Source organism: Ochotona curzoniae, unplaced genomic scaffold, assembly GCF_017591425.1.
Source record: "Ochotona curzoniae isolate NIBS_2020 unplaced genomic scaffold, NIBS_Ocur_1.0 contig_908, whole genome shotgun sequence".
Taxonomy (NCBI): Eukaryota; Metazoa; Chordata; class Mammalia; order Lagomorpha; family Ochotonidae; genus Ochotona; species Ochotona curzoniae.
The window spans coordinates 4,009,422-4,034,787 of record NW_024466607.1 but is presented as its reverse complement, the minus strand read 5'-3'; the positions used below and the strand labels follow the sequence as shown (position 1 = coordinate 4,034,787).

Below are 25,366 nucleotides of genomic sequence, written 5' to 3'. Positions count from 1 at the left end.
ACAGAGTTAGGCATCCAGGGTAAGCATCTGGCTCAGTGGTCAAGATGCTGCTTGGAACATGTGCATCCTCTGTCAGCTCAGCCCTAGGTTCTGTGAGCGTTTGAGGAGTGAGCTAGTGCATGGAATATTCACACACAGAGACGTAAAATGAACTTAAAAATGGAGAGGAAGACTGAGGGTGGCTTCTTTGGCTCTGACGCGTGAAGGCTGCTGTGAAGAGTCAGGGAAGCAGGCGTGGGCTTTGGGATCCCAGGGCAGATGCTTCTCTCTGCAGGCTTGTTTCACCAGCTTGGGTCTGAGTCATGGGTCGGCATGGTCAGTGTCAATGCCTGCCTCTCTCCTACCCAGACCCCAGCTCCTGCCCAACCAGTTCCCTGCCTGACACTTGTTCTTCTGTCTTCTAGAGCAAAGAGATTGGCCTGCAGATGCACGAGGAGCTCTTGAAGGTCACCAATGAACTCTACACGGTACGTCCTGCTTGGTGCTGGGCCTAGAGCCTCGGCCTGGGCTGACCCAGGGCCTTCATGCTGCATCTTCCACCAGAGCCACTGAGGGTCAGCCCCATGGGACAGAGCAGCTCACGTGCCAGCTGCCAGGTCTGTCCCTCTGGGCTGGGGCTGGGCACGAATGATTGACCCTGCAATGTTAGGTGTTACCCAGGACAGCTGCCAGTGCACGCAGCTATGGGATGGGAGGGCAGACATGGGCTTTTGCTGCTCACTTATTATGAACCATGGGTAGGCCCGAGGCTGTAGCTCTGAGGAGACCATTTGCATTGGGGGCCAGGGGTGTAGGTGTTGGGGAAGAAGGGCCAAACACTGCTAGCACCCCCTCTTCAATGTTACTGTTTTTTCTCAGTGTACAGCCTAGGGGACTGCAGCCTCTGCTTAGGGCTTTGCCCAAGGATCTGAGCCTTAGTCTGCCGCTCAAGAAAATTGGGGCAAGCATTCCCACACATTCTGTGATCACACTCAATGGCAGAACTTGACTTCGGACTCCAGTCTGCAACAGGGCCAACCTCTGCCTGGGCTGGGGTGTTGCTTCACGCAGACAGCAAGAGAGCCTGGCAGCCTCAAACCCCCGCCCTGATGTGCCATGTTCGGGTCCAAATCCTGTCGCTGTAGCCAGTAGTGTGATCACCCCTCAGGATGCCTGGGGACTGGGCCCAGCACCTACCAGGATACCAAACTCCACAGGTGCCCACACCTCATGTGGCTCTTCTCTCAGGCTCTCTCCCCAGCCCTGGGTGGCTTCCGACACCCAGCATGAAACAAGTGCTGGGTCAGGGGCTGATGACAGGCACACATCTGTCCGTGTCCTGCATGCAGGCGGGTTTCATTTGCTGGCTGTTTTCTCCCGTGGTTGGCTAGTCATGTGGATACGCAAGGCCTGGGGTGCACTGGCTGATTGCGGCACAAACAGGAGGTGCTGGCGTCCCCTCGGTTGTCTGTCACATTTACGGTTGGGCTGAAGTCAGCAGCTTCACCATGGTCTCTCAAATGGGTGGTGGGGCCAAGAACTTGGGCTGTCTTCTGTTGCTTTTCCCAGGCCATAAACAGGGAGCTGGATATTCCTATGGAGCAGTCTGGGTATAAAGCTGCTCCCCAGGGTGCATGCATCCTCTATCAGGGTGCTTGGTTCTTAAGCCTCAGCCATGTTAGCCATGATAATGATGGTGATGGTAGTGGGGGTCATGATAATGGCGGTGTTGGTGATAATGATGGTAGTGGAACTGATGCTCCTGCTGATGATATTACTGGTGATGATGACAATGATGGGGGTCATGATAGTGTAGTGGTGATGATGGTTTTGGTGGTGTTGGTGGTGACGGTGGTGGTGATATTGTTGGTATTGGTAATGGTGGTGGTAGTAGCAGTAGCATGTAGTGGTTACATGGATTTCCTATGGTCAAGGCAGTCTTCTTAGCTCTCCATGAACATTAGCACCTTTGGTATACACACCAAACCTGGGGTACTGGTGCTGTTATTCATCCTTCCATGTGGATGAGGAAGCAGAGGTCAGAGAGGTTGAGTACTTGCCTGAAGTCACACTGCTGTGAGCCAGAGGACCTGCACTGAGCCAGACACTGGGGCCCAAGTAGCGATTCTAAACCTGCTGTGCTTGGCAGGAGATGCCACACCAGTGCCTCCAGGCAGAGGGAACTTTCCGTGTAGCAGGTTGGTGATGCAATCAATACAAACAGCCTCAAGAGATTTCTTTGTCCTGGTAAGCTCACTCCACAGGGTCAGCATTTCTCTGAGTCCATCAAAGATGGGTTCTAGGACCCTCCCTTCTTCCACCCCACACCTGGCCCTAGGAAACCAAAACCCATGAAAATACTAAGAGAATGCTAAGAAAACACCAAGAGAAAAATTGTTACACTGCTTTCCGCAGGGACAAATGACCCCCAAAGTCTTCACATATTCAATGCTGATGTTGTATTTTGTTCCAAATAGTTTTACTTCAAGATTGGTTGTGTCTGAGGATGTAGAATTCCTGTGAATAGAGGGCTGCCTTCCTCCAGAAAAGGAAGAGGAAGGAGGTGGGGCTGGCTGGCCCTACCCTGTGACTTAAAGGCAGGTGGATGTCCCCTGGTGGGTGAATCTGCCCCCTCTGCAGCTGCCTGATAGCCCCAAACAAAGGCAACTCTTTTTTTTTTAAGATTTATTTTTATTATTTTTTCATTGGAAAGGCGGATATACAGAGAGGAGGAGAGACAGAGAGGAAGATCTTCCATCTGATGATTCACTCCCCAAGTGAGCGCAACGGGCCGATACTATGCCGATCCAAAGCCAGGAGCCTCTTCCGGGTCTCCCACGCGGGTGCAGGGTCCCAAAGCCTTGGGCCATCCTCGACTGCTTTCCCGGGCCACAGGCAGGGAGCTGGAAGGGAAGCGGGGCTGCCGGGATTAGAATCGGCGCCCATATGGGATCCCGGGCGTGCAAGGCGAGGACCTTTAACCACTTGCGCCACTGCGCCGGGCCCCAAAGGCAACTCTTGATCCAGCCCTGGCTCTGTGCTCTTGTGAGTGTCTGGGGAAGTGAACCATCAGATGGAAGACCTCTCCTGACTGCCTTCCAAATAAACAAATATTTTTTAAGTATTAAAAATAAAAGAACCTCTGACACATAAAACATCATGACTGAATCTCTCTCTCTCTCTCTCTCTCTCTCTCTCTCTCTCTCTCGGCCAAGTGGTAAAAGGAGACACAGAAGAGTTTGTGCTGGGCAATTCCATGTACTTGGGATTCTAGAACATGGACAATCCAAAGTACATCCTGATTGCTTGGGGCTGGAGTAGGGGTGGGCACAGGCTGCCAAGGGGCAGGACGAGAGACATGCTGTACCTCACTGGTTACAGGTGCATGGGAACTGGAGATCCTGAACTTATGTGTTGCCCTCTGGGCTTCCATGTCCCTTTTTATAGAGGTTGCTGAATTAGATGATGTCTAGGATTCTTTTTTTGTGGTTCAAAAAATCTCTCCTGTTATGATAATATCCATTTTAAAAATATTTAGTCACTTGTTTGAAAGTCACAATTACAAAGAGAGGGGAGAGAGAGAAGAAAAAGATTATCCATGTTGTGATTCACTCCCCATATGGCCACAACAGCCAGCATGGGCCAGGCCAAAGCCAGGAACCTTGCTTCATCCTGGTTTCCGATGTGGGCATAGAGGCCCAAGCAAGTAGGTGACCCTCCCCTGCTTTCCCAGACCATCAGTAGGATCTGAAGTGGAGCAGCCAGGACTCAAACCTGCTGGCTTTGCAGATTGTGGCGTCATCCGCTATACTACAAGGCCAGGCCCAGTGTCAAACTTTTTACATAGGAAGTAGAGTATTAGAAATCTGTTTTATAGGCAGGGATGAGTTTATTCTAGGAGTATAAAAACAGTTTTGTGGTTATTTCTTTTGGGGACAGAGGCAGAGGCACATTTTAGCTGAGAAAATGGTTCAAAAAGAACATTTTCCACAGAGGTGCTGTAACTGCGTAAGGAGGGACTTCCCAGTTATCCTGGGCATGGGAACAGGGCCTCGGGGCCACAGCTCATTCACTTAGCAAAATGTTTTCAGATTAGCCAAGAGGTTGCATGTCTTAGACTCTCTGTTTCAGTTTTCTGTATGTACTTGTTTACATTTAATTGAAACAGGTAGAAAGAAAGAACTCTTCTGTTCATTGGTTAATTCCCATATGACCATAATGGCCTGGGACTGAGCTGAGCCAAAGCCAGGAGCTATGAACTCAGTCCAGGTCCCCCATGTGGCAGTCAGGGACCCAAGTACCTGGGCCATCCCCTCCTGCCTCCCAGATGCACATTAGCAAGAATCTGGGTTCATAAGTGGAGCTGGGACTGAAACCTAGGCTCTATGTTAGAAGGTATAGCCAGCTCCAGGGGTACCTGAACCCCCATGCCAGTCACCAGCCAGCATTCCTCCTCATGGCACAGTAGTGGTCCCTTGTGGAGCTGTCTCATGCCGGCTGGTGTGTTCACGTGTTGCTAGTTGTTTGAGTTGCTTTCTAGTTGCTCCCCCTCTGAAAGCCTGGCTGGGTTCTGGGGTGGGAGCCCTCCCTGACCCCTGAGAGGCTGTTGACACATACCGTGCTGTGTCCCCAGGTCATGAAAACCTACCACATGTACCACGCGGAGAGCATCAGCGCCGAGAGCAAACTGAAGGAGGCAGAAAAGCAGGAGGAGAAGCAGTTCAACAAGTCGGGAGAGCTCAGCATGAACCTGCTGCGGCATGAGGACCGGCCCCAGCGCCGCAGCTCTGTGAAGAAGATCGAGAAGATGAAGGAGAAGGCAAGTGGGGGCCCTAGGCTGCCAGAGACTGGGAATGGTGGGCCCAGGAAGTAGGACCACACGCTCCACTGCAGCCTTGGCCTTCCCAGTGCTAGCCCCCCAACCCTGAGCCCAAGCATGGGTGAAGGCTGCACTTGGGGGCTGGCGAAGGGTGCAGTTCAAAACTACCACTGGGAAGCTTTATCTTCTAGCTGGGCTGGGGGACAGCTTCCAGCACTGGAGTCAGAAGAGCTGCAACAGCAGCTCAGTCCGCAGCCTCACAGGAGATCTAACAGGAGTTGTAAATAAGTCTCATGTTTCCTGCCAGCTGCTCCAAGTAAAGCGCTATCTGAGCTTAGTGATTCGTGATGCTCGGATCCTTTTGTGATGTCTGCCCTGGGCAGGGTACTTCCAGGGACAGGACATGTGCTGCCTTTGTGTCATCCTCAACTAAATGACCTTCCAAGTTTTCTTTTTTGAAGAGGCTATGATTTGTTGTTGTGGAATTCTCTGTGCATCCTCTTCACACAATCATGAATCGTTTGTTGGGTTTTCTTTGCCAACCATGGCCTCACAGGCTCACTAAGATTCCCCCTACAGGTCCTTTCTCTCCAAAAGCTAGAGGAGTTTGAGTGGGAACAAAACCCTAGATCTAGACAAGCTGGGAAAGTCACTGGAGGCAAGCACTATGGAACTCCAGTGTACACAGGCCAAGAAAAACACTCAGTTAAGAACTAGGCAAAGGAGGCATTTCCCCAGAGAAATGTGGCCAACGATGACATGAAAAGATGCCCAGCCTCATTAGTGAGGAAGGAAGAACAAACGAGAGCCAGGCTGAGATTCTGCTTTACACCCACAGTTGAAAAAGGCAGACAGCAGCGTGCATTGAAAGGGTGTGGGGCAGCTGCTGGGAGAGTGAGGCGTGGGTCTGTTGCTTCAGAATGCCTTGGTTCAGAAAGCCGTGGTGTTTGGCATTTCGTGTCTAGGGTACGTGCCTGGAGACAGTGGAACACAGGACCCTGCAAAGACCCACCCAGCTGAATATTCGTGGCAGCCCCCAGATGGAGCCAGCGGTCTGCTGGGGTGGATAGAGTCAGGGATGGGGAGTGAGGGTGGTGAAGAGGGGATGGCGGAAGCGTGGTCCCTATCCCTGGTGCTGAATCAAGATTTGGAGGTAGAGGAAAGGAAGAGCTCCACCTGTGGGGGGAGGAGGCCCCGGGGCGACTGCAGTTGCTGGAGGAAGGTGGTCTGGCGTCTGGGAGAGGCTGCAAAGGGGGTTGGGCTGTTGAGCCCAGTGCTGGGCTGGCTGTGGTCTGCTAGCAGCATCTTGGATGCCAGTGAGGTTTGTTGGGAAACCGGCCGGATGGCCTGGCTTTGTTTTAAGTGGGGTGTAGCAGGAACTTCTGTGCAACCAAGTGGACACAGAGCAATATTAGGCCGAGCTCTGAGAGGCCCAGTGTGCCATTTCTCAGGACGCAGCCCACTCAGCCTGGAACCCATGCCCTTGATACCTGTGGCTACTCACTCCCCTTCACCTCTTGTCCCAACAAAATTCTAGCTTGCAATTGGGTTGGCCTGGCCAGAGAAAGCCAGATGGCTTTGCCTCTGCAGCCAGACTGCTGAAGGCCCATTTCTATGATTCACAAGTGAGTCCTATTTAACTTTGTGAACACACACTTCAGTCCATTGCTTGGGCAAAGGAGAAGAGATACAGACCTAATCCAGCTGCATATCCAGACAGCTGAGTGTTGATCAGCTATAAAAAGGAATGCGGCTCTAACAGGGACTACAACAAGGATGAGACTTCAGCCCCAGGTAAAGGAAGATAGTCCCAAAGGATGGGGCAGCATGCCATGGCAGGTGGATGAAGGCTCCATGGTGGACCTGTTCACTGAGAGAGGAAGAGCTCAGAGCGGCCAAGGCAGGGAAGGGAATGGCCACTCATGGGTGTGGGGGCCGCTCATGGGTATGGGGGCTACTCACAGGAGTGGTGGCTGCTCGCGAATGTGGTGGCCGCTCATAGACTTGGTGGCCATTCATGGATATGGTGACTGCTCACAGGAGTGATGGCCACTCCCAGACATGATGTTTTATCCTGGGCTGATGATGTTCTAACCTTTGGCGACAGTGATGGCTGTACAATTCACAGGGTTCCCACGGCAGGGGCGGAAGGGTCAGAACTCTCTGTGAGGTAGGTGCACAGCCAGAGAGGAGGTCACTGCCATGGAACATGTACTCCTGGTAGTTCCCAGAGTGCAAGGACTTAGGAGGAAGTCAGGGGAGCCTCAGGAGGGTCCGGGGGACCCCAACAGGAAGTTGGAGCTCTACATGCTGGAAGACAGGTTTAGGGGGGCACTCTGAGGAAAGCTGACCTCTTGACCCCCTCTCCACACAGGACTCATTGGTCAGGGCTCTCCTGCCCTCTTCCACTTCTCTCCTCCCAGCCTGCCCAGGGAAGTTGAAATCAGGTTCAGGCTTGGGGCTGAGGTGCCTCTGGCTGGCCCCACTGCTGGCCCCACCCCCTCTGACAGCTGTCCTGCACATCCCTTCTGACCTCCCATCAGCAGCAGCTGCCCACACCTCCCATTCCCACCCTACGTGGGGCCTTGCAGGCTGCTGCAGTCCCACAGGGAGCAGGGCCCGCTGCAGCTGACTTCATGGAGTCTCCTCTCTGGTGGGGGCACTGGTGACCAGCAGTGGACTGGGAAGGGAAAGGCAGGTAATCCCAACAGGTGGAGGAGAGAGAGTAGAGCAGCTGCAAGACAAGACCTGGGCCTCCCCAGGGCATGGAGAAGGAACAGGTTATTTGGACAAAGCTGGCATGGCCATATAACTTCAGCTAAGTCCCTAAGTGGAAGGAAGGAGTGGACCATGGGGAAGGATGGACTGCCAGGCAGCAAAGAACTTGACCTCTTAAAGGATACATGAGGAGGCTGGGCAGTGGTCAGGGCGCCAGAGTGGTTAGACCCTGGCCTGTCCATGGGGGACTTCATGGGCCATGGCAGGCAGAGGAAGGGTGCTGAGTAGGGGTCTTGGTGATATCCCCCCTGGAGTGGGGGTGGGGAGGCTGTCCAAAGGCTGCTGCTGGTCTGTGTATTCCCTGAGGGGTGAGCCTTTGTTACTAGGTACCTACCTGGCAGCTTGCTTGCCTGCCTCAGGCCTGGGAGTGAATAGCATTCGGGAGGAGGGTGGCTAGTCCCCACTCCAGAGCTGGCTGGCACTGAGTCCACGTCCTTTTGCCCTCTAGAGGCAGGCAAAGTACTCGGAGAACAAGCTCAAGTGCACCAAAGCCCGCAACGACTACCTGCTGAACCTGGCAGCCGCCAATGCAGCCATCAGCAAGTACTACATCCATGACGTCTCGGACCTGATCGATGTGAGCCCCGGGGCAGAGGGGGGCTGCGTGCACAGGCATGTGGGGTGGCCAGAGCTCTTTGGAGCCCGTAAGCATGTGGCATGCTGAGTCCCGCGTGGGCCCCTGTGGTAAGGTGGGGGTTAATAGACTCAGCTGTCCATGTGATAGCAGGTAGGGAGCTGTACAAGGACACACATCAGCTCCCATGGAGGCAGTTGGGCCAGCTGGGAGGAGTCAGGCAGTATAAGCCAGGAAGGAGAAGCTGTTCTGGCTGTGCAGGACACGCTGGGGACAGCAGGGCCTGGAGAAGGAGTGCCGGGCTCTTGGCCAGGAGGGCGTCTCCGTCTCTCCTGCTTGCAGTCCCCCACCCCGAGTGCTTTGTCTGGGCTCTAGGCTGGCTGTGATGGCTCTGTGTCCACCAGCCCTGCGGTATGCTGTTGGAATGTCAGTCTCTGCCTTCCCCCTTCAGGAGACACACCTGACCCAAGAAGAGGGGCCGCAGCCTCCCAAGCTGCCTGAGGCCACTCCCCACCTCCTTCTGGATTTCTGCCTTTACACTTTCTACCCCACCCGAATGTTTGCTGAGTCATTGCCATGGGCAGGAGCTGGTGGCTCGGTCCTTAGGGGACTCATCCCTGTGGAGCACACTTTCACAGGCCACTGCAGTGCCAGGGGCCACAGAGTGGACAGTGGAGGACACCTGGCGCTCAGTGGTCACTCTTAGTGAGGAGGACATCAAAGAAAGCCTCCTGGAGAAAGTGGCCTCCAAACTGAATCCTGAAGGAGGAATATTCCAGGCATCCAGGCCGAGGGGACGCGTGTGGAACCCAGAAATCAGAAAGGCAATGAGGAATTTGGTGCTTCAGGCCACCTCACAGCCTCAGAGCTTTGGCAGGGTCTGGGGGAGCAGAGTTCAGCATGCATCGGGCCCGCAGGATGGTCAGCTCCGTGGCTGGGGCCCTCACGGGCATCCTCCTGTTGTCTCCTCTTCCCAAGTGCTGTGACCTGGGCTTCCATGCCAGCCTGGCCCGCACCTTCCGCACCTACCTCTCGGCGGAATATAACCTGGAGACGTCGCGCCATGAGGGCCTGGACACCATTGAGAGCGCCGTGGACAGCCTGGACTCCCGGAGCGACAAGCACACAGTGATGGACATGTGCAACCAGGTCTTCTGCCCACCACTCAAGTTCGAGTTCCAGCCCCACATGGGGGATGAGGTCGGTCTTGCAGGTGCAGTGCTTGAGGCCATGTCTTTGCTGTCCTCAGTCAAAACTAAATATCTGTAAGGGAAGGAGGGAGAGAGAGAGTGAGAGGAAGAGAGAGCATGAGTAAATGAGAAATTGAGTTAGTGCCTATCCATTGGTTCACTCCCCCAAAAATCCACACCAAGAACTGGAAGCTGGGAACTCAGTGTGGGTCTCCCTCACAGGTGGCAGGAACTGGGGATTTGAGGCCTCACCCTTGTCCCCCAGTTGTGCATCCACAGGAAGCTGGGCTTAGGGACTAGAGCCAGAAATCAAACCCATGTGCTGGGATGCGGCTGGCTTACACACTTGCATCCTTAAGCACCTGGGTCTTGCTTAGCCCTGACTGGAAGATTTACAAAGAGCAGCATTCCATTGGCTGCTGGTTCTGCAGTCTGCAGGCATGGTATTGCCTCCTCATCCCTACCCAACCCTCACTGAGGACCGAGGTACCTGTGGGCTCCTGCTCAGAACCTTGCTCCTTTCTGAAAATTGAAAAAGAGAGGCAGAGAGGACCCTTGCCCTTGGCCCTGATGCAGCTGCTGGCCACCACAGAGTCACCCAGAAGTGTCCCATAGGCTGCTCCTCCCATTGGGAGCAGGTGACCCAGGCCTGCCTCAGGGCTCCAGAGGGCTCAGCTTCCACCCTGGCCCTGGGCTTTGTCGACAGAGACCTCCTGTCCCTCAGCTTATTGCCCTGTTCCTGCTGGGGCATGGCTGGCAGCCCAGCCCTCCAGGGGTGATGGTACAGGCAGACCATCCGCTATCTCCCAGTGCCTGCAGGGTGCTGGCTTAGAACCCCCAAAGTCCACAGGAGCTCAAGCCCTTACCATCCCCATCCACACATCTTCTCAGTCCTCCAGGTTGCATCTGGTTGGCCTGTGACAGCTTGCATTGTGTATATACTGCGTGAGCAGACTTTACAGCCTATGGTTCAGGGAGTTGAGATAGCAAGTGCACAGACTGCCTGTCTGCACGTGTTTGGGCCTTATGCAATGGCTTGCCCTGCAGGAGTCTCGTCCACGTACCACTGGCCTTGTGGGTGTAGACTCTGTGGGTAAGGAGGGTCACGAGCCACCAGCTGCATCACCAACTAGGCTCGGGAGTGCCTGGCTGGGGTCCCTTTTGCCTCCTCTCCCCTGGGTTTCTTAGAACATTTAGCCCCTGATCAGAGCTACTTGCTTACAAGCCTAGGACTTAGTTCTGTCCCATGAGATGGCATCTGGACTCTCCATCAATCCCCGGGTGCCATCCATATGTGAAATGAGGCTGCTGGGAGACACGATCATGGGCACTGGGGTTCCCATGCGGCTGCATGGGCAATGTGCATGAGCCATGTGCTTAGCGCTGGTGGCTCTGCCTGTGCAATAGGTGTCAGCCCAAGCTGGGCTCCACATAGGTAAGGAGGCCCCGGCAAGCACAGGTGGTGGCTGTGTCTCTGCAGGTGTGCCAGGTCAGTGCCCAACAGCCCGTGCAGACAGAATTGCTCATGCGGCACCACCAGCTGCAGTCCAGACTGGCCACACTCAGGATTGAGAACGAGGAGGTGAGTGGATCCCACAGTGTCCACCTGGGCCTGTCCTGATTGTCACACACCCCAAGAGTCCTCAACAGCCTGGGGCAGCACTCAGGGGACACTAAGAGAAGGGAAAGTGCCCACCAAGGAAGAGGCAGGGCCTGTGACTTGTGCAAGTGCGTCCCAAGCCCAGAGGTAGCCTGGGGTCGCTGTCCCCAGTGCTAATCTGAACTCCCGGCTTAGAGGTGCTTTTCTGGATGCTTTGGTGCTTTTTTCTGTGGCAGTACATTTCTGTTCTTTTCCTCAGCAGTAATAGTGCTGGTGTTTTAAGTCACACCACAGAATAGAGAACCCGGGATTTAGCACTCTGGAAAGGGGGGTGAGTCTTCCTCAGCCCAACAGCCTCCCACCCAGCGGGGGGCCACAGAGGGCAATGACAGCCAAAGTAGTGGATGTTGCATTTTGGTATGCCCTGAAGAGGCCACCCAGGAGACCCCTGACTGCAGCCTGGGCATGGGGCTCTGGGGGATGCTGGCTCAGGCTGTGGGTAGCAAGGTGGTGCTGGGAAGTGAAGCCGTGTGGGAGGGCCCTGTCTTTGGCTCTCAGGAGGGGGCCTGGGCAATGAGGGCAAGCAACTGTGGCCCAGCCCAGGAATGGCCATAGGACACATATCACACATGTGCTTCAAGCCAGGCCAGAGACAGGAGATAACAGAGCCCTCTGCTGGTCCATGCACGCCTCTTCCAGAGGCTTTCAGGTTGCTTACATAGATACCAATGTGAATGGAGTTTCAAGTGGGAACCAGGATTGAACAAAAGAGAGTAGAGTCCATTTTCTCCATGTGGGCCCCTCATGGGACGGGAATACCCCTGACTGAACCCAGGTCAATCCGTGTTCAAAAGAACCAGTGTCCCCACCAGGTGTTGTGTCAGGTCGTATCCACCCGGGCATTTACAGAGTCCGTGTTACGGTCTCAGCCCTGGTCTGGATGGAGAGTAAATTGGGCAAACTTGGCAGTGCAGCACCTACTGCCGTGGAGTTGGTGTCCCAGGCATCAAGACAAGCCAGCCAATGGGTGACTGAGTGTGGGGGATGGGAGAGCTGCAGAAGGTTCACGAAAAGGAATTTGAAGATGAGTTGATCTGGGTGTGAAAAAGAAGAGGCCGATGTCGTCCATCCACCGCGTCACTCCCCAGTCCCTCAGGAGGCAGGAGCTCCATTCAGATCTCCCACATGGGGAACTAAGTGTTCTGGGAGAAAAATGTACGTGGTTTTCAAAAAATATTTTTCACCAAGATCAGTTTATCTTTTAATTTCATTTTTTTTTCCCCTGCAAAACGTTCTAGGCACTCTCCTATTAGACAGGGATAGACGCCAAGCTAAGATGTCAGCAGAGGCTGATGCCACCAAGAGGGGACGTTGAGGCTGAGGTTGGAGGGACTGAGAAAGAAACTTTGGGACCCAGTGTTTGCACAAACCTAGGTGCTGGAGCGACCCCAGCATGCAGGTTGCTGTGGAGAGGCAGCCCTGTGTGGGAGGGCAGTCAGGTTGCTGTGGCCTGCTCGTGTGATCACGGGGGTCCCACCTGGCTGCAGGAGAACTGGGTCCTGCTAGGGCAGTTGGTGCCCTCCTCTGCCACCACCACCTTCTCTGAGCTTCCCAGGGAAGGTTCCTGCACTTGTCAGCAGAAATCCCCCTATAGTGAGGACGCCACCTGCCCCAAGCTCTGCCCTTCTCTCTCCTGAAGTCTAGACCCAGGGTCTTGGGTCTAGGGCAAGGGGGAGGAGCCAGCATGGGCCAATGGAACCAGACCAAGGTAGCAAACTGAGAAACCTGCTTGCCTAGTTCAACACCTCCTTCTCTAAGGTTCTCTCTGGTAGATGCAAGACCCTAAAGTGACTGGTAGTTCAGGCCAGCTGGCTTCACTCTGGGCATCCTGGTGATCTGTGAGCCTCACAATGGTGAGGTGGGACCAGCCATACGTGCCCTGCCCATGCCCAGGCACATTGTGAAGGGGGTACATCCCAAGTGCTAGCAGAGTAAGGGCGGTGTCTCACCAGGTGAGGAAGACCCTGGACGCCACCATGCAGACCCTGCAGGACATGCTGACTGTGGAGGACTTCGACGTCTCTGACGCTTTCCAGCACAGCCGCTCCACCGAGTCCGTCAAGTCGGCCGCCTCCGAGACATACATGAGCAAGATCAACATCGCCAAGAGACGAGCCAACCAGCAGGAGACGGAGATGTTCTACTTCACGGTGAGGGATGGCCTGCCCAGCACCCACCAGCCACAGAGTCCCTGCCCCAGCCTGTGAGAGGGTGCTTGACCCCATGGTATTTCTCCAAAGTGCAGAAAGCAAGCTACCAGCAAGTGGCAATGGGCATTGAGCTTGGGTGGCACTTAAGGAGATTTTCCTGCTAGAGAAGAGAGAGAAAGAGAGAGAAAAAGAGAGAGCTTGCACTCAGCTGGGTGAGCAAACATGGCCACAGAGATTCAGGTGCAAGCCCCAAATAGCAATCCTAGGAGTATATTTTGGCTTTGAGCTTGAATTCCCTTAAATTTGGGTGTGGGCTTTAGAGACGATGCCTTTGGCAAACCAAGAAAATTCTCCCAACCCAGGGATGCACCCCTAAACACGCTCCAGGCACACAGGTGTTCTCTTTATCTCATGCTCTTACTGAAAAGGAGGAGAGATTGGTTTCCTATGATGGTCTGATCAGCTCAGAAAAGAACAGAATTATCACCGTTCTCCTGCTAAACACTTAACATCCAAAGCTCTCTCTCTCACACACACGCAAACACACCACAAGTGCATGTAAATGTATCAATTCAAAAGCTCCTGGAAAGTATGGATCATTAGAAAATTGTGTGCAGATTCCTGCACCAAAGTGAATGTATCTTTTGCTTAACCTTCCAGATGTTTTGGGACAGGCAGAGAAATGCCACAGAGCGCTCTCTCATCCACTGATCTGGCCCAGGCCCTGGCACCGGCTCCTCAACCTGCTGGCCATTGTGAAGCTGAGAGCTGGCCAGCTTCAGCCCAACCCTCCTAAACCTGCGGGGCTAGGGCCCATTTTCTGGCCCCAGCCCTCCCACCTCCCCAGAAGCTGTGAAGTTGGGAGAGGCCATGAGCAAATGCCCTGGCAGGGAACAGGGCTGGCGTGGTAGTGGGGAGAGCAGAGGTCTTTGATTCCATTTCCCCACACCCCTGCAGTGCCTCAATAGATGTGTTCCTTTGAAGGTTCATGAGCATCCATCAAGTTCTCTTCTCTGGGTGCAGCTGGAGAACACAGGTGCTGGGGAGGTCCCACATTCCTCATCAGGCAGGTTCTCTCACGTTGGAGGCCCCTAGTGGCTGCAAACCCTCAGAACCCAGCTTCACCTGCCTATGGGCACTGGGGCCTCAGCAGATTCAGGGGGCGTGACTTCCAGACTGAGTTCAATGAAGAAAACTAGCTATTGAGGCTGAGGCTGAAGACAGAGTTAGTAAAAATATGCAGCTGGACCAACGCTGATCGAGCTGTGGTCATTTAACTCACACACACACACACACACACACACACGTCCTGGTGTGTGTTAGCTTGTGACAGGGCTTGCCAGATCTCCCTGGGTCATCCTCTACTGCTTTCCCAGGTCACAGGCAGGGAGGTGGATGGAAAGTGGAGCAGCTGGGATACAAACTGGTTCTCATGTGAGATCCCGGTGTATGCAAGGTGAGAATTTTAACTACTGAGCCATCATGCCAGGCTCTGCTCTGGGACTTGGAGCGCTGCTGGATGTCTGTAGTCCTCCCTGGGGTGGGAGATAGATGGTAGTGCGGTGATTTGCATTCGGACAGCTCTCTCTGCTGGCTATGGGCCCCAGGTCCTCTGCCTTGCAGACACCCTGTGGGCTCAGCCTCAGCTGACAGAAATATCCAGTTATCCCTGGCACCCCAGAGTAGGTGCTGCAGCCCTGGGTTCATATCCATCAGGGCAGAGGCAGTGAGACACTGCTTCCTCATCTGCCAACCAAGACTGGGCCAGCCCGAGCCCTTATGTTTGTGAAGTGTGGAGTCCTCTGCCAATACAAAGTGGACAGGTAGGGATGGAGGAAGGTGCCTCAGCCTTTCTCCATCCTGGTCACGGCACCCATATCCTGCAGGTGGGCATGCACGAGGCCACCAGGTGTGACCTGTGCATGTGTCAGAGCCCCCTCACCACCGGACCTTTCCTGTGCTGCTGTCCCCAGCAGAGGTCCTTGTCACAGAGGGAATTGGGGTACCAGAGCCTCTAGGGCTGTCTCTCCTGCCCCTTCAGAGAGTGCTGGCCAGGCAGCCAGAAGACCCGTCTGAGACAGCAGCAGAGGCAGATGGGCAGCTGTGGCATGACTGTCTTCTTGGCCCATTCTCCTCGGCTTGCGATGTCCCTGCCCTCTGGGCCTCCACTCTGCAACCAGGCCTCCTTGGGCTCTCTGTCCCCTGGCCACGTTTAATCTTTGTCCATGGCATCCACTGGGTTTGGTTCTTGTTTCTCTCCCCATCTTGCCCCTAGAGAGTAGGAATCCTAGGAAATGTGCAGCTCCTGGGCCAGGCAGGAGGTGGGTGCAGATCCTGCTGCCCCTAGGCTCAGGACCCAAAGGGGTCATGCCCTGAGTGCCAGGTAACGAGGAAGGCTAGGACATACCCATGTGTAGGTGTGGTGGAGGCCTGGGGGCTGTATCTCTGTTCTGGATGTTTCTGTCCCAGGGTGCCCCGAGCTTGGTAAGGCTTGGCCAGGGTGTGTCGTGGCCTGCCAAGGCTGACTTCCCTGAGACTATGGGTTCACCATGACCCTGTGCCATCTTTCTCACTGGCACCAGGCAGGACCTCCTGTACTTGTCGCAGCCTGAGCTCTTCCAGTCCCACCCAGCTCCTCCCCTGCAGCGGGGCTGGGTGTAGCTCCTGACACACTGTGTCTCACAAGTGTCCCCTCTCTGTCCTCACAGCCCAGAGGCACAGGGAAAGCTGTGATGATGGAAGCAGCCCTTGCCTTTTCTCACCTGACAACATTCACGGCCCCCATTCTCTGGGCACCCTCAATGGTGAACTGCCCGCCTCTCCCCCGTGGGACTCCCTGACCCAGAGATTGATTACAGCTGCAGAGGTTCCAGCCTGTGGCCCCTGCGGTCCGTGACTTTGCTGCGCATTGTGTCTTACAGAAATTCAAGGAGTATGTGAATGGCAGTAATCTCATCACCAAGCTCCAAGCCAAGCATGACTTGCTCAAGCAGACGCTGGGTGAGGGTGAGTGTACGCAGCTACCGCACGCTGCTGCTCCAAACGGGCCGCTCAGGAGGGAAGCAAATGCTTGAGGAGGTTCCCGGTCTGGGACTGGGCAGCCTCTTTAGCCTGGTGTCTGATGAGAGCTGAGGGTGTGGGGGAGCTGCATGCAGAGGAGAGTGAGGCCTAATGCTGGAGGACTGCCCTTGTGAGGGGGCGGCTACTTGCACCTGTGCATTCCCGTACCCTGAATTGAGGAAACCAGATGTGTTTTATTTTTAAAAAATGATTTATTTTTATTTGATGACAGATTTTAATAGAGAGAGAGAGATCTTCCATTGGCTTGTTCACTCCCCAAATAGCTGCAATGGCCAGAGCTGGGCTGATTTAAAGCCAGGATCCAAGAGCCTTCTTCGGGTCCCAAGGAACCAGGCCATCCTCCATTGCCTCACTAGTCCACGAGCAGGGAGCTGGATTGGAAGTGGAGCAGCCAGGATACATATGGAATCCAGGCACCTGCAGGTGGAGGATTAGCCTGCAGGTTAAGCCATTGTTCTGGTTCCTAGAGAATTTTTAAAGTGAATTTTTAATTTTGTTATTTCCAGAGAAAATGGGAAAATAGGATCCCCAGATACTGGAGTCCCATGGTGCTCTGTTTGTAACGTGTCACACCGTTGTCCCAATGATTGCCCCAGTGATGACAATCAATGTTCTCTGTGAACTAGAGTGACAGGAAAATGGAAGCTGTGGAGACCTGGTACGGCCAGCCCCTGCCGTGTACCGCCTGCATTGGGGGCATCCTTGGGTGACTGTCCTTGTGTTAACATCACAGCTACTGGGCAGTGTGAAGGCTGGAGTGTGTGTGTGTGTGTGTGACTGAGCAGCCTGCTGTTCTTAGGCATGAGCGCTGTGGCACGGTGGTGATGCCACCACTGTGTGCCGCCACTGGAATGCCGCTTCTAGGGCCAGCTGTTCTGCTTCTGCTCCAGCTCCCTGCTAAGGCATCCTGGGAGGTCATGAAAGATGGCTCAAGGGCTTGGGCCCCTGCCACTCGTGGGGGAGACTGGAGCTTAGTCCTGGGCTTCTGGCTTTGGCCTGGCCTAGCTGTGGCTGCTGTGGGCATTTAGGGGTTTAACCAGTGGGTGGAAGCTCTCTGTTTCTTTTCTTTTAAAAAAAAATGTTTTATTTTATTTGAAAGCCAGAGTTACACAGAAAGAGAGAGATCTTCCATTGACTGGTGCACTCCCCAAATGGTGGCAACGGGCAGAGTTAGGCTGGTCCAAAGCTGAGATCCAGGAACTTCTGGATCTGCAACATGGGGGCAGAGGCCCATGCACTGGAGTCATCTTCTGCTGTCTTCCAATGGGAATGTGAACTGGCTGCTATATGAGATGCCAGCATTGCATGTGGAGGATTATCCTGATATGCCACTGCGCTGGTCCCCCACCCCTTACTCTTTCTGTCTCTAGCTCTGACTGATGCGTGTGACTGTCCTGGGCATAAGACTGTGGCTTAGATGGGCAAGAACATGGCTAGGGTAGGGAAGGGCAGGAAGAGCTACTGTGTGCTGGGTGGCCACAGAGGCCTGCTGGGAGGCTGAGCTGTGAGAAGGAGAACCTGGGTGTGGGTGGGGCAGGGAAGCGGCTCCGGCACAGGCTGGAGAGGTAGGGGCAGAGCCTGTGGGAGTGGACTCAACAGGAGACGGAGCAGGAAGTGATCCTGGACAGCACATCCCTCAAGCCCAGCAAATCGGCCATCCTGCCCAGCTTTCTCCCTTGGCTGCAGCCTAGCCCGCTGCATGACATGACCTCTGGCTGCCACCTGTGCCTTTGGTTCAGATGGACCCCAGGCGGCTGGCTCTCTGCCTCCCCTTGTTTCCCTCTTGCACCTCATTCTGCACAGAGCAACACATGTGTGCTCAGGTCTTTGTTTGAGAAGTTTGCTGGTGCCACTGCTGGGTGGGGCTGGGGTGCAGTGCTGAGCTGGGTGGGATGGAGGCCTTGGAACCCTGAAGCACGCAACAAGAGGTACAGAACAAACATCAGACCTCCCAGTTAAACTCAGACTATGTTGGGATGCACGTCCACAGGCTTGGCTGTCACATTTGAGTGTCACGCGTCTACCCCCTCACCAGGGTATGGCATCCCAAAGTCCAGACAGAGGGCAGCCATTCGAGGCCAAGCAGCACCAGTAGGGAGCCATTGAGTTGGAGGCAAGTCTGCCTGGGAATGGCCATCGCTCTTTAGTTCCTGTTTGTGTTGTTGGAATGGGCATCTCCCAGCCAAGGCCAGAGTGGAGTCAGCCTGTCTGGGATGGACTCTGCCCACTGCCCAAGCAGGGGCCGGGCAGCTCCCCTTCAGATCTGCTTACCTGGACTCACCTGGGCTCACAGGGTTGACACCCTTGTGCACCTGTCCCAGCATTTCCCATACTGTGGACCCCATCTACCTGGGGACTTGGAATCCTTAAATACTAAGCTGCTTCAAAGTGTGAACTTGCTCTTTACTTTATTCCTCCAGTAAGTGTGAATGCTGGGAAATAAGGAAAGAGTTTAGGAGGAAAGTGATGGAGACCTGGGCTATGGGACAGTGTTGTAATGAAGGGATACAGATTTAAGACATGCAGAAAGAAGTGCCAAGGAGGGTGCTGGGACTTCCAACTGGAGCATGTGGGTGGGTGGTGGCCCATTTACCAAGAGGTTGAAGACTTGGGTAGAGGTCAGCTTGGGAGCTTGGAAGGAAGGAGGCCTGGACATCACAGATGTTCAGTGAGACCAGTAGGACAGTAGGCAGGGAGTGATTGAGGAACAGAATCTGTTCTCATGGTGAAATATCACTCAGCCATGAAAAGAAACACAAGCAGACTCATGGGTGAGTCCCTAAGAGTGTCATGTCATGGAAAGGCAGCTAGGTGCAGCAGGGCACGAGCCAGATAATTCCAACCACAGGTGGTATGGCACTGAGGACAGAGGATGGAAATGTGGTCCTCTGGGGCAGGGGAGGCAGAAATGGGAGAGCCTGCCCCTCCATGTTGGGAGGTGAACTTTCCTGGCTCATGAGTTTAGACCCCTCTGTGACTCCCATGTCTGCTTTCCTTTGCAGGGGAGAGAGCGGAGTGCGGCACCACCAGGTGAGAGTGGGAGGAACCCAGACTCTGGGTCCTGCTGCCTGCTGTCAGGAGTGGGCTGGGGGTGGGGGAGCTGAGCACAGGGGAGCCAGAGGGCAAGGGGTACCCAGGAAGGCACAGATGCTCTTGTGCCTTCTTCGCTTTTCTTAGCACTCAATGGTAAAGCTACAGCCATCCCAGCTGGCAGGGTGGCCAGGAGCACCCTTTGGGGACTGCTGTGTGGCTGCAAGGCATTCTGCATTGGCAGTGGCCCTCACTGGGACAGGGGTTGGGCAGGCAGGAGAGGCCAGCAGTCGTGGGTGGGTGGGCTCTGGATCCCCAGCATGCGCACACAGTGAGCCCGGCCACCTGCTGCTGCACCCTGGCTTGGCCTGGCGGGTGTCCACTCCCTGGGCCCCTGCAGCTGAGCAAGCCCTGCTTTCTCCCCAGCGTGTCCCACACTGTCCCTTGTGCTTGTGCCTGAGCAGACCAGAGCCAGTGAACTTTCTCTGGGGTTGGGGCTGGCCGGCAGGCAGCTGCCTTCCTACCAGAGTATAGATTTCTTCGCAGCCTCAGGAGAGGTCCCTGAAGCCTGTCCGTTTTCAGTTCCTTCCCCCCAGCCCTTGGCCCTTGAGCTATGGTGGGGGCCCCAGGGTCACAGTCCAGTGTTCATTTGGGCCTCAATTTCTGGACTAGTTCTTGTCTTACTTGCACATCTTGCTGATGCCCCAGAACCCCTGGGAAGCCACTGCCTTGGTGAGGTCAAAGAGGACTGCTGGGCACTGCCCTGGCCTGGGGGCAGAGAAGGCAGGGCAGAGGTCCCAGGAGCTCAGAGAGGGGATTCTAGCTTAGGGCCCCCAGCAGAGGGAGACTGAGGTGTTCTACAAGTTTCCTCCAGTAGTCTGGGAACGTGAGAGTGACACACCAACCAGGTCTCTCACCACATAGGGCAGCACATGTGCATGGTTGCCATCAGAGAACCTCAGAGAACCTTCTAGAAATGAGCCTGTTATTGTTGTGATGTTTTGGGGCAAGAGAAAGCTAGCACAGTCTCGGGTCAACAGAAGCCCCATTTTATAGCAACCACTCCCCCACAAACCCCTACAACCCACTGATAGTGGAACACACAGTGGGGCGAAGGCTCCCAAGGCCCAGGACTCATGTGGGAGACTGTAAGCAGAGGAAGAAGTGGTGTCCCATCTCGGGGTCTTCCCAAGGCAGAAGTTGAGAGGTGCTTCTGGTTTGCTGAAGTGTTGCCCCCTACTCCCTCTTTGAGCCAGGGCCTGGGAAATCCAGGGGAAACTCCCCTCCCCACTGACTGAACCCCCTGCACTGTACCACAGGCCTCTTGGGGTACATGCTGACCTCTGGCCAAGGTCATGGGCCACTTTGTGATTAAGCTGAAAGTTTTTTGGGGGATGACCCCAAAAACATTGCTGAACCTGTGGAGCTCACTGCCAATTTGGTAGTGTGGCCAAGTGTCCGGAGTGTGCCTTAGTGTCCTGCCCGTGGGCACTGTCCTTTTGGCCATGCTTCTGTTGTCTCCAGCTGGATGGATCAGCATTTGCACATGGGCTGCAGTGTATGGGTTCTCTCTCATAATTCAGAACCTTCTAGAAAAGCACACACACTCAACTGCCCCATCAGTCTGTCCGGATGAGAGAGTGTCCTTCAAAATGGGGTCCCATAGAGAGAGCAAAGCAAGATACAGGTGCAGGTTTTGATGGGTGTGACCCAGACTCGGTTCTGACTCTCCCAACCCACACCGATTGGCCCTGTTGTCTGGGTCTGAGATAAAAATCTTGCAGATGTGGCCCACATGCAGCCTGACACTGCCTCCCCTGGGGACGCTGGGAGGAAGTGTGACCACACCCTTTCTGTCAGTGACTCTGAAGCCAGCTCCTGTGTTGCCCGTGCCGGGTCCTTCGGCAAAGGCTGAAAGGGGACATTGGTCTCTGGTTTCTCTTCCTCTCTGTGGCCTTGTCTGCACCTGTGTTCCCTCCCTCCCTTCCTCCCTCCGTCTCTCTTTCTCTCTCTGTTTCTCTTTTCCCTTCCACTCTGCAAACGAGCAGCAGAAGAGATGGAAGGCTTAGGCTGCCCCACTTCCCGTGGCTGAGCTGCCCCCCTGCTCCCTACCTTGTGCCCCACCCAGCTCTGCAGTAAGTCATTGTCGGTTTGCTGTCATGCACGGTTGGGATAGCTACGTTTCCTTGTCAGACCTTCCAGCCCACGCACAGAGACCACACAAACAAGTCCTGCCAGGGTGCCAGCTGTTCTGTGGCATCTGGAATGGGCAGGCAAGATGGGAAAAACACATCCTTGTTTTCCTTGATTCCTTGACTCTATTTTCCAAAATGTGCACACACACACACACACATACATACATATATATAATGTACATATGTGTATACACATGGATAGATAGATAGATAGATAGATCGATCCTTCGTGCTTCTAAGGAAACTCCCTGGTTGAGCACCCTTGATTTTGATTTTTTTTTTACGTGGGATATTCTACACCCGCTCTAGGAGTCTCCCTTCTTGCTGGCTGCGGCCAGTTAATAAGAGGATGTGTTGGGAGTTCTCTCGTAAAATCATTTTCCCAGTGGCACGCTCACACTGGAACCTCGAGTTGGCTGAGCAGAGTTCCGCCTGCGGCCTCAGTCACATGGCATGTGTAGGACACTGGGTGGGCCTCTTCTCCCCCAGGCTCAGCTGCCCTTGCATATGCCAGTTATTTGAATGACTTGTTGTGAGCCTGCCGTGCAGTGTGGGGAAAGTAGATGACCTGTTCATGAGAAACAGCCTGTGGCACAAGCAAAGCAAGGGGACCGTGACATACGGCCAGCCTCGAGTGACTTCTCAGCCCCGAGCTCACTCCTTGCCCCTGGTGTCCTCCTTGGCACTATATTTGGGAGTTTGCATTTGGAAATTCAAAAGCAGACTTGTTATCAGAAATACTCCCACTTCCCAGCACCACCACCAACCATCACCAGGTACACACATCCTAAAAAACAAGCAAACAAACAAACAAAAAACAGTAATTGTGCAACAGAAGTGACACGGACTTAGCTAACCGAATTGCGTGGAGCCAAGGTGCTCTGGAACTCATGCTGCCTGCTGTTTCCTTTCAGCTCTTGGTTTGTGCTGTCCCTTTGGTTCTGTGGTCCGGGTGGCATGATGTTTGAGTCCACGTGTGTCTTTGCCCATGTGCGTACTGGAGCCGGCAGCTTTGGCTCAGTGCTCAGGTTCCTAGCAGCTGCGGATTTGCACTCCCTACATAGCAGGTGCAGGCTCCATGACCCTGCTCTCGCTATGCTGTGGTGAAACCCATAGAATTTTGTGTCCCTTCACAGAAATCCAATTGAGACCTGGGGCCTGTGTGGCCATTGGTGTCTCCCGAATTTGGGGCCTGTATGGGTCAGGGGGGTCCTCCCCCTAACCTCAGAAAGCGGCAGCCCAGAGTCAGACCCATTTGGGTGGAGATAAGAGCAAAGCCGCCAGCCCAGGGACGTGCATGGTGAGCAGTGTGGACACGGGCCAGTGTCCGTGGCTGTCTCCCCTGCTCTTGGCAAACTGTAATGTGGTCCTCTTCTCGTCGGCACGAGTGGAGCCCAGTCAACTCAGAGCTCAGAGCAAGGCAAGACACTTCTGGCCTGAGTCTGGGACCTGAGCTCATAGCCTCTCTTGTGGCATCAGCTTCTTCATCTCTGGCATCAGAATGGCTCTGAGACCCACAAAATAAGCAGTGGTCCAGAGCATGGAAGCGCCCGGAGGTGCCAGGGAGAGCGCTGCCCTGGTGCTGTGGTCAGTAAGACAGGTGATGGATTGAAGCCATGATAATGACCATCTCCCTTCCCAGCCAGGACTGCGAGTCTCTTGCTTGCTCGGGCTCCTGATCCCACCTCCGTGCCTGGTCGCCCTGCATCTGGTCAGTTTTGTAGATGCACGGCCTCTGAGCGCTGCCTGCTCTGACTCACAACTCACCCTTGTGATGCCCTGAGTTGCTCCTGCTTGACCTGGGGTGTTAATTAAGACGCACCCCCCAGGATGCCCCGAGGCCATCAGGTGAAGCACCTGCAGGTGGTGTTAGGGCGCTGGGGGCTCCTGTGTGCCTGTGCCCCCTGCGGCAGGGGTGTTAAGAGCACCTTCTGCAGGTGGTTGTTTGCCTTGGTTACTTTCTTGATTTCTTGTGTTCCGTTTTCCCCTAGGCCCCCCTGCCTTCCCCCTAAACCACAGAAAATGAGGAGACCTAGGCCTCTCTCAGTGTATAGCCATAAGCTCTTTAACGGCAGTATGGAAGCGTTCATTAAGGTACTTGCTGGCGAGGCCGTGGATTCCGCGAACGCGCCCGATGTAATGGCAGCTTGTGTCCGCTGGGGGAGCACATCGCCCGTCCTTTTCTACTGCCCTTTGGAACTGGTCCCTGGCCGCACCTTGTGGCCAGCTTCAGGGAGGGTTCCTGACCTCGCTGCTTTGCCTTGGGCCAGTTAGCCTTAGGTACCTCTGGGGTGTCCTGGGAAGGACCGCCCCCACACGGGGAGGAGATGCCGCCACGTGCCACTGCAGGGACCCCAGTGGGGAAGGGCGCTGGGGGAGCGTGCTTTATACCAGAGAGAGTGTTCCCCCTTTGCCCCCAGCCCCCAGCGTGCAGGGAAAGATGTGTTTTTCATGTTTCTGAGGGGCTCACCAAGGGGCAGCGTTAGTGGATGTTTGGGAACCTGTCCCACCCCAAGGACAGTGCTTCCTTGGGGCTGATGTCAGGAAGAAGCCCAGGGATGTCCTGGTTGCCACAGAACAGGTGCTCACCAGACTGTCCCATGGTGGCAGAGCGCCAAGAGCTGCATCCTAGTGTGCAGCAGGCTTCCAGGTGGCTGAAAGCAAGGGGGAGAAGGGTCAGGCCAGGTCAGGGGTGGGGAGCCTCCAGAGGACTGGACAGAGAGGAGCTGGCTAGACACCTTCCTACATCTGCAGCCAGGGCTCTTGGGAGAAGCCACCGCCCTCTGACGTTGCTGGGCAATTAGAAGCTGGTCAGTGCACACAGAGGCTCCACGCACACTGTGGGACTCAGAAGGAATCCACCCGATTCCTCCTGACCCACGCATCACATCTTTCTCAACCCTGTCTATGTGTGTTGTCTTCACGGTGGCTGTCTTGGCAGCCACCTGCTGATTCTCCTTCTGTTGCCCCGGCTGGCAGCTGCCTTTTGGCCAGTCCTCTGTAGAACTTGTCGCGTGGCTTGCCTCTGTGTTACCAGAACCATGGGTGAGAAAGGACACGTTGGCATGGAGTAGATGCTCTATGGCAGCTGTGCCACACCCTTGCGGCTGCAGAGTACAGGAGGGAAGTGCCGCCCTCAGTGCAGCAGCTGGACAGCTGGAATTGTGGAGAAGGAGAGGAATGGCCCATGTCCCCAGAGGCCCCTGCAGGCACGGAGCTTCTTAAGCTCTCGTCTTTGTTTACGAGTCACATGCCACCAGGCCTTTGAGCTAGGCTGGCCTGACTCCAAGAGGGGCTTGCAACAAGCGAGCGAAGACAGTATCCTGGGAGCTTGGCCCTCCCACCTCACTCACACACAGCCTTGCTTTCCACACTCTCAGCTACCTGAGGCAGCTGTGGTCTGAAGATAGGAGATGGAGTGCTCCAGAAAGGAGCAGCTGGATGTCGCCTCAGTGTCCCAGGCTTCTGTTGGTTGTCATCTGTCTCTCATTGTCCTTTGTGTATAAATGGAGCCCCGGCATAGGAGCATGTAGGACAGGCCACAGAGCTGTATGCAGCTCCGGGTGCTGGTAGGACCCGTGGGCCACATCCTCCATGGGTGCGCTGTGGCCTTGGTAGACTGCCACACCTCTGGAATGTGTTTCAGTTCCAGTGCTTCATTCCACAGAGGTGCTGGCTTAAAGCCTGGGCAGGAGGGTACCCACCTGAGTCATGGCACCTGCTGCTGAGGCCACATTCACGCTTCACTCAGGCTCTGCCCCACTGAGCACTGTGGAAGTTCTGGGCTTGCTTCTAATTCCCCTCCCTCAGAAGGAGGTTCCACTGTGTGTCAGGTTGGAAGTCTGGGATGGCAGGAGAGGGTGTGCACTTGTGTCTGTGATGGGAGGGGGCGGCATCCACATGTGACTAT

At 54.9% G+C, this 25,366-nt stretch overlaps 1 protein-coding gene across 2 annotated transcripts in view; it reads left to right on the top strand.

Moving 5' to 3' along the window:
* The window catches only part of SRGAP3 (SLIT-ROBO Rho GTPase activating protein 3), a 133,974-nt gene that overhangs the window by 89,141 nt on the left and 19,467 nt on the right, over positions 1 to 25,366 (top strand). The window contains exons 4-12 of one of the 2 annotated variants that reach the window (XM_040994884.1): positions 405 to 467; positions 4,613 to 4,798; positions 8,025 to 8,153; positions 9,129 to 9,350; positions 10,821 to 10,922; positions 12,953 to 13,150; positions 16,072 to 16,156; positions 19,234 to 19,261; positions 23,448 to 23,550. In XM_040994884.1, the coding sequence (XP_040850818.1) occupies positions 405 to 467; positions 4,613 to 4,798; positions 8,025 to 8,153; positions 9,129 to 9,350; positions 10,821 to 10,922; positions 12,953 to 13,150; positions 16,072 to 16,156; positions 19,234 to 19,261; positions 23,448 to 23,550 (1,116 nt within the window). The remainder of the gene's footprint in view (positions 1 to 404; positions 468 to 4,612; positions 4,799 to 8,024; positions 8,154 to 9,128; positions 9,351 to 10,820; positions 10,923 to 12,952; positions 13,151 to 16,071; positions 16,157 to 19,233; positions 19,262 to 23,447; positions 23,551 to 25,366) is intronic. The other variant, XM_040994885.1, reaches the window with a different exon arrangement.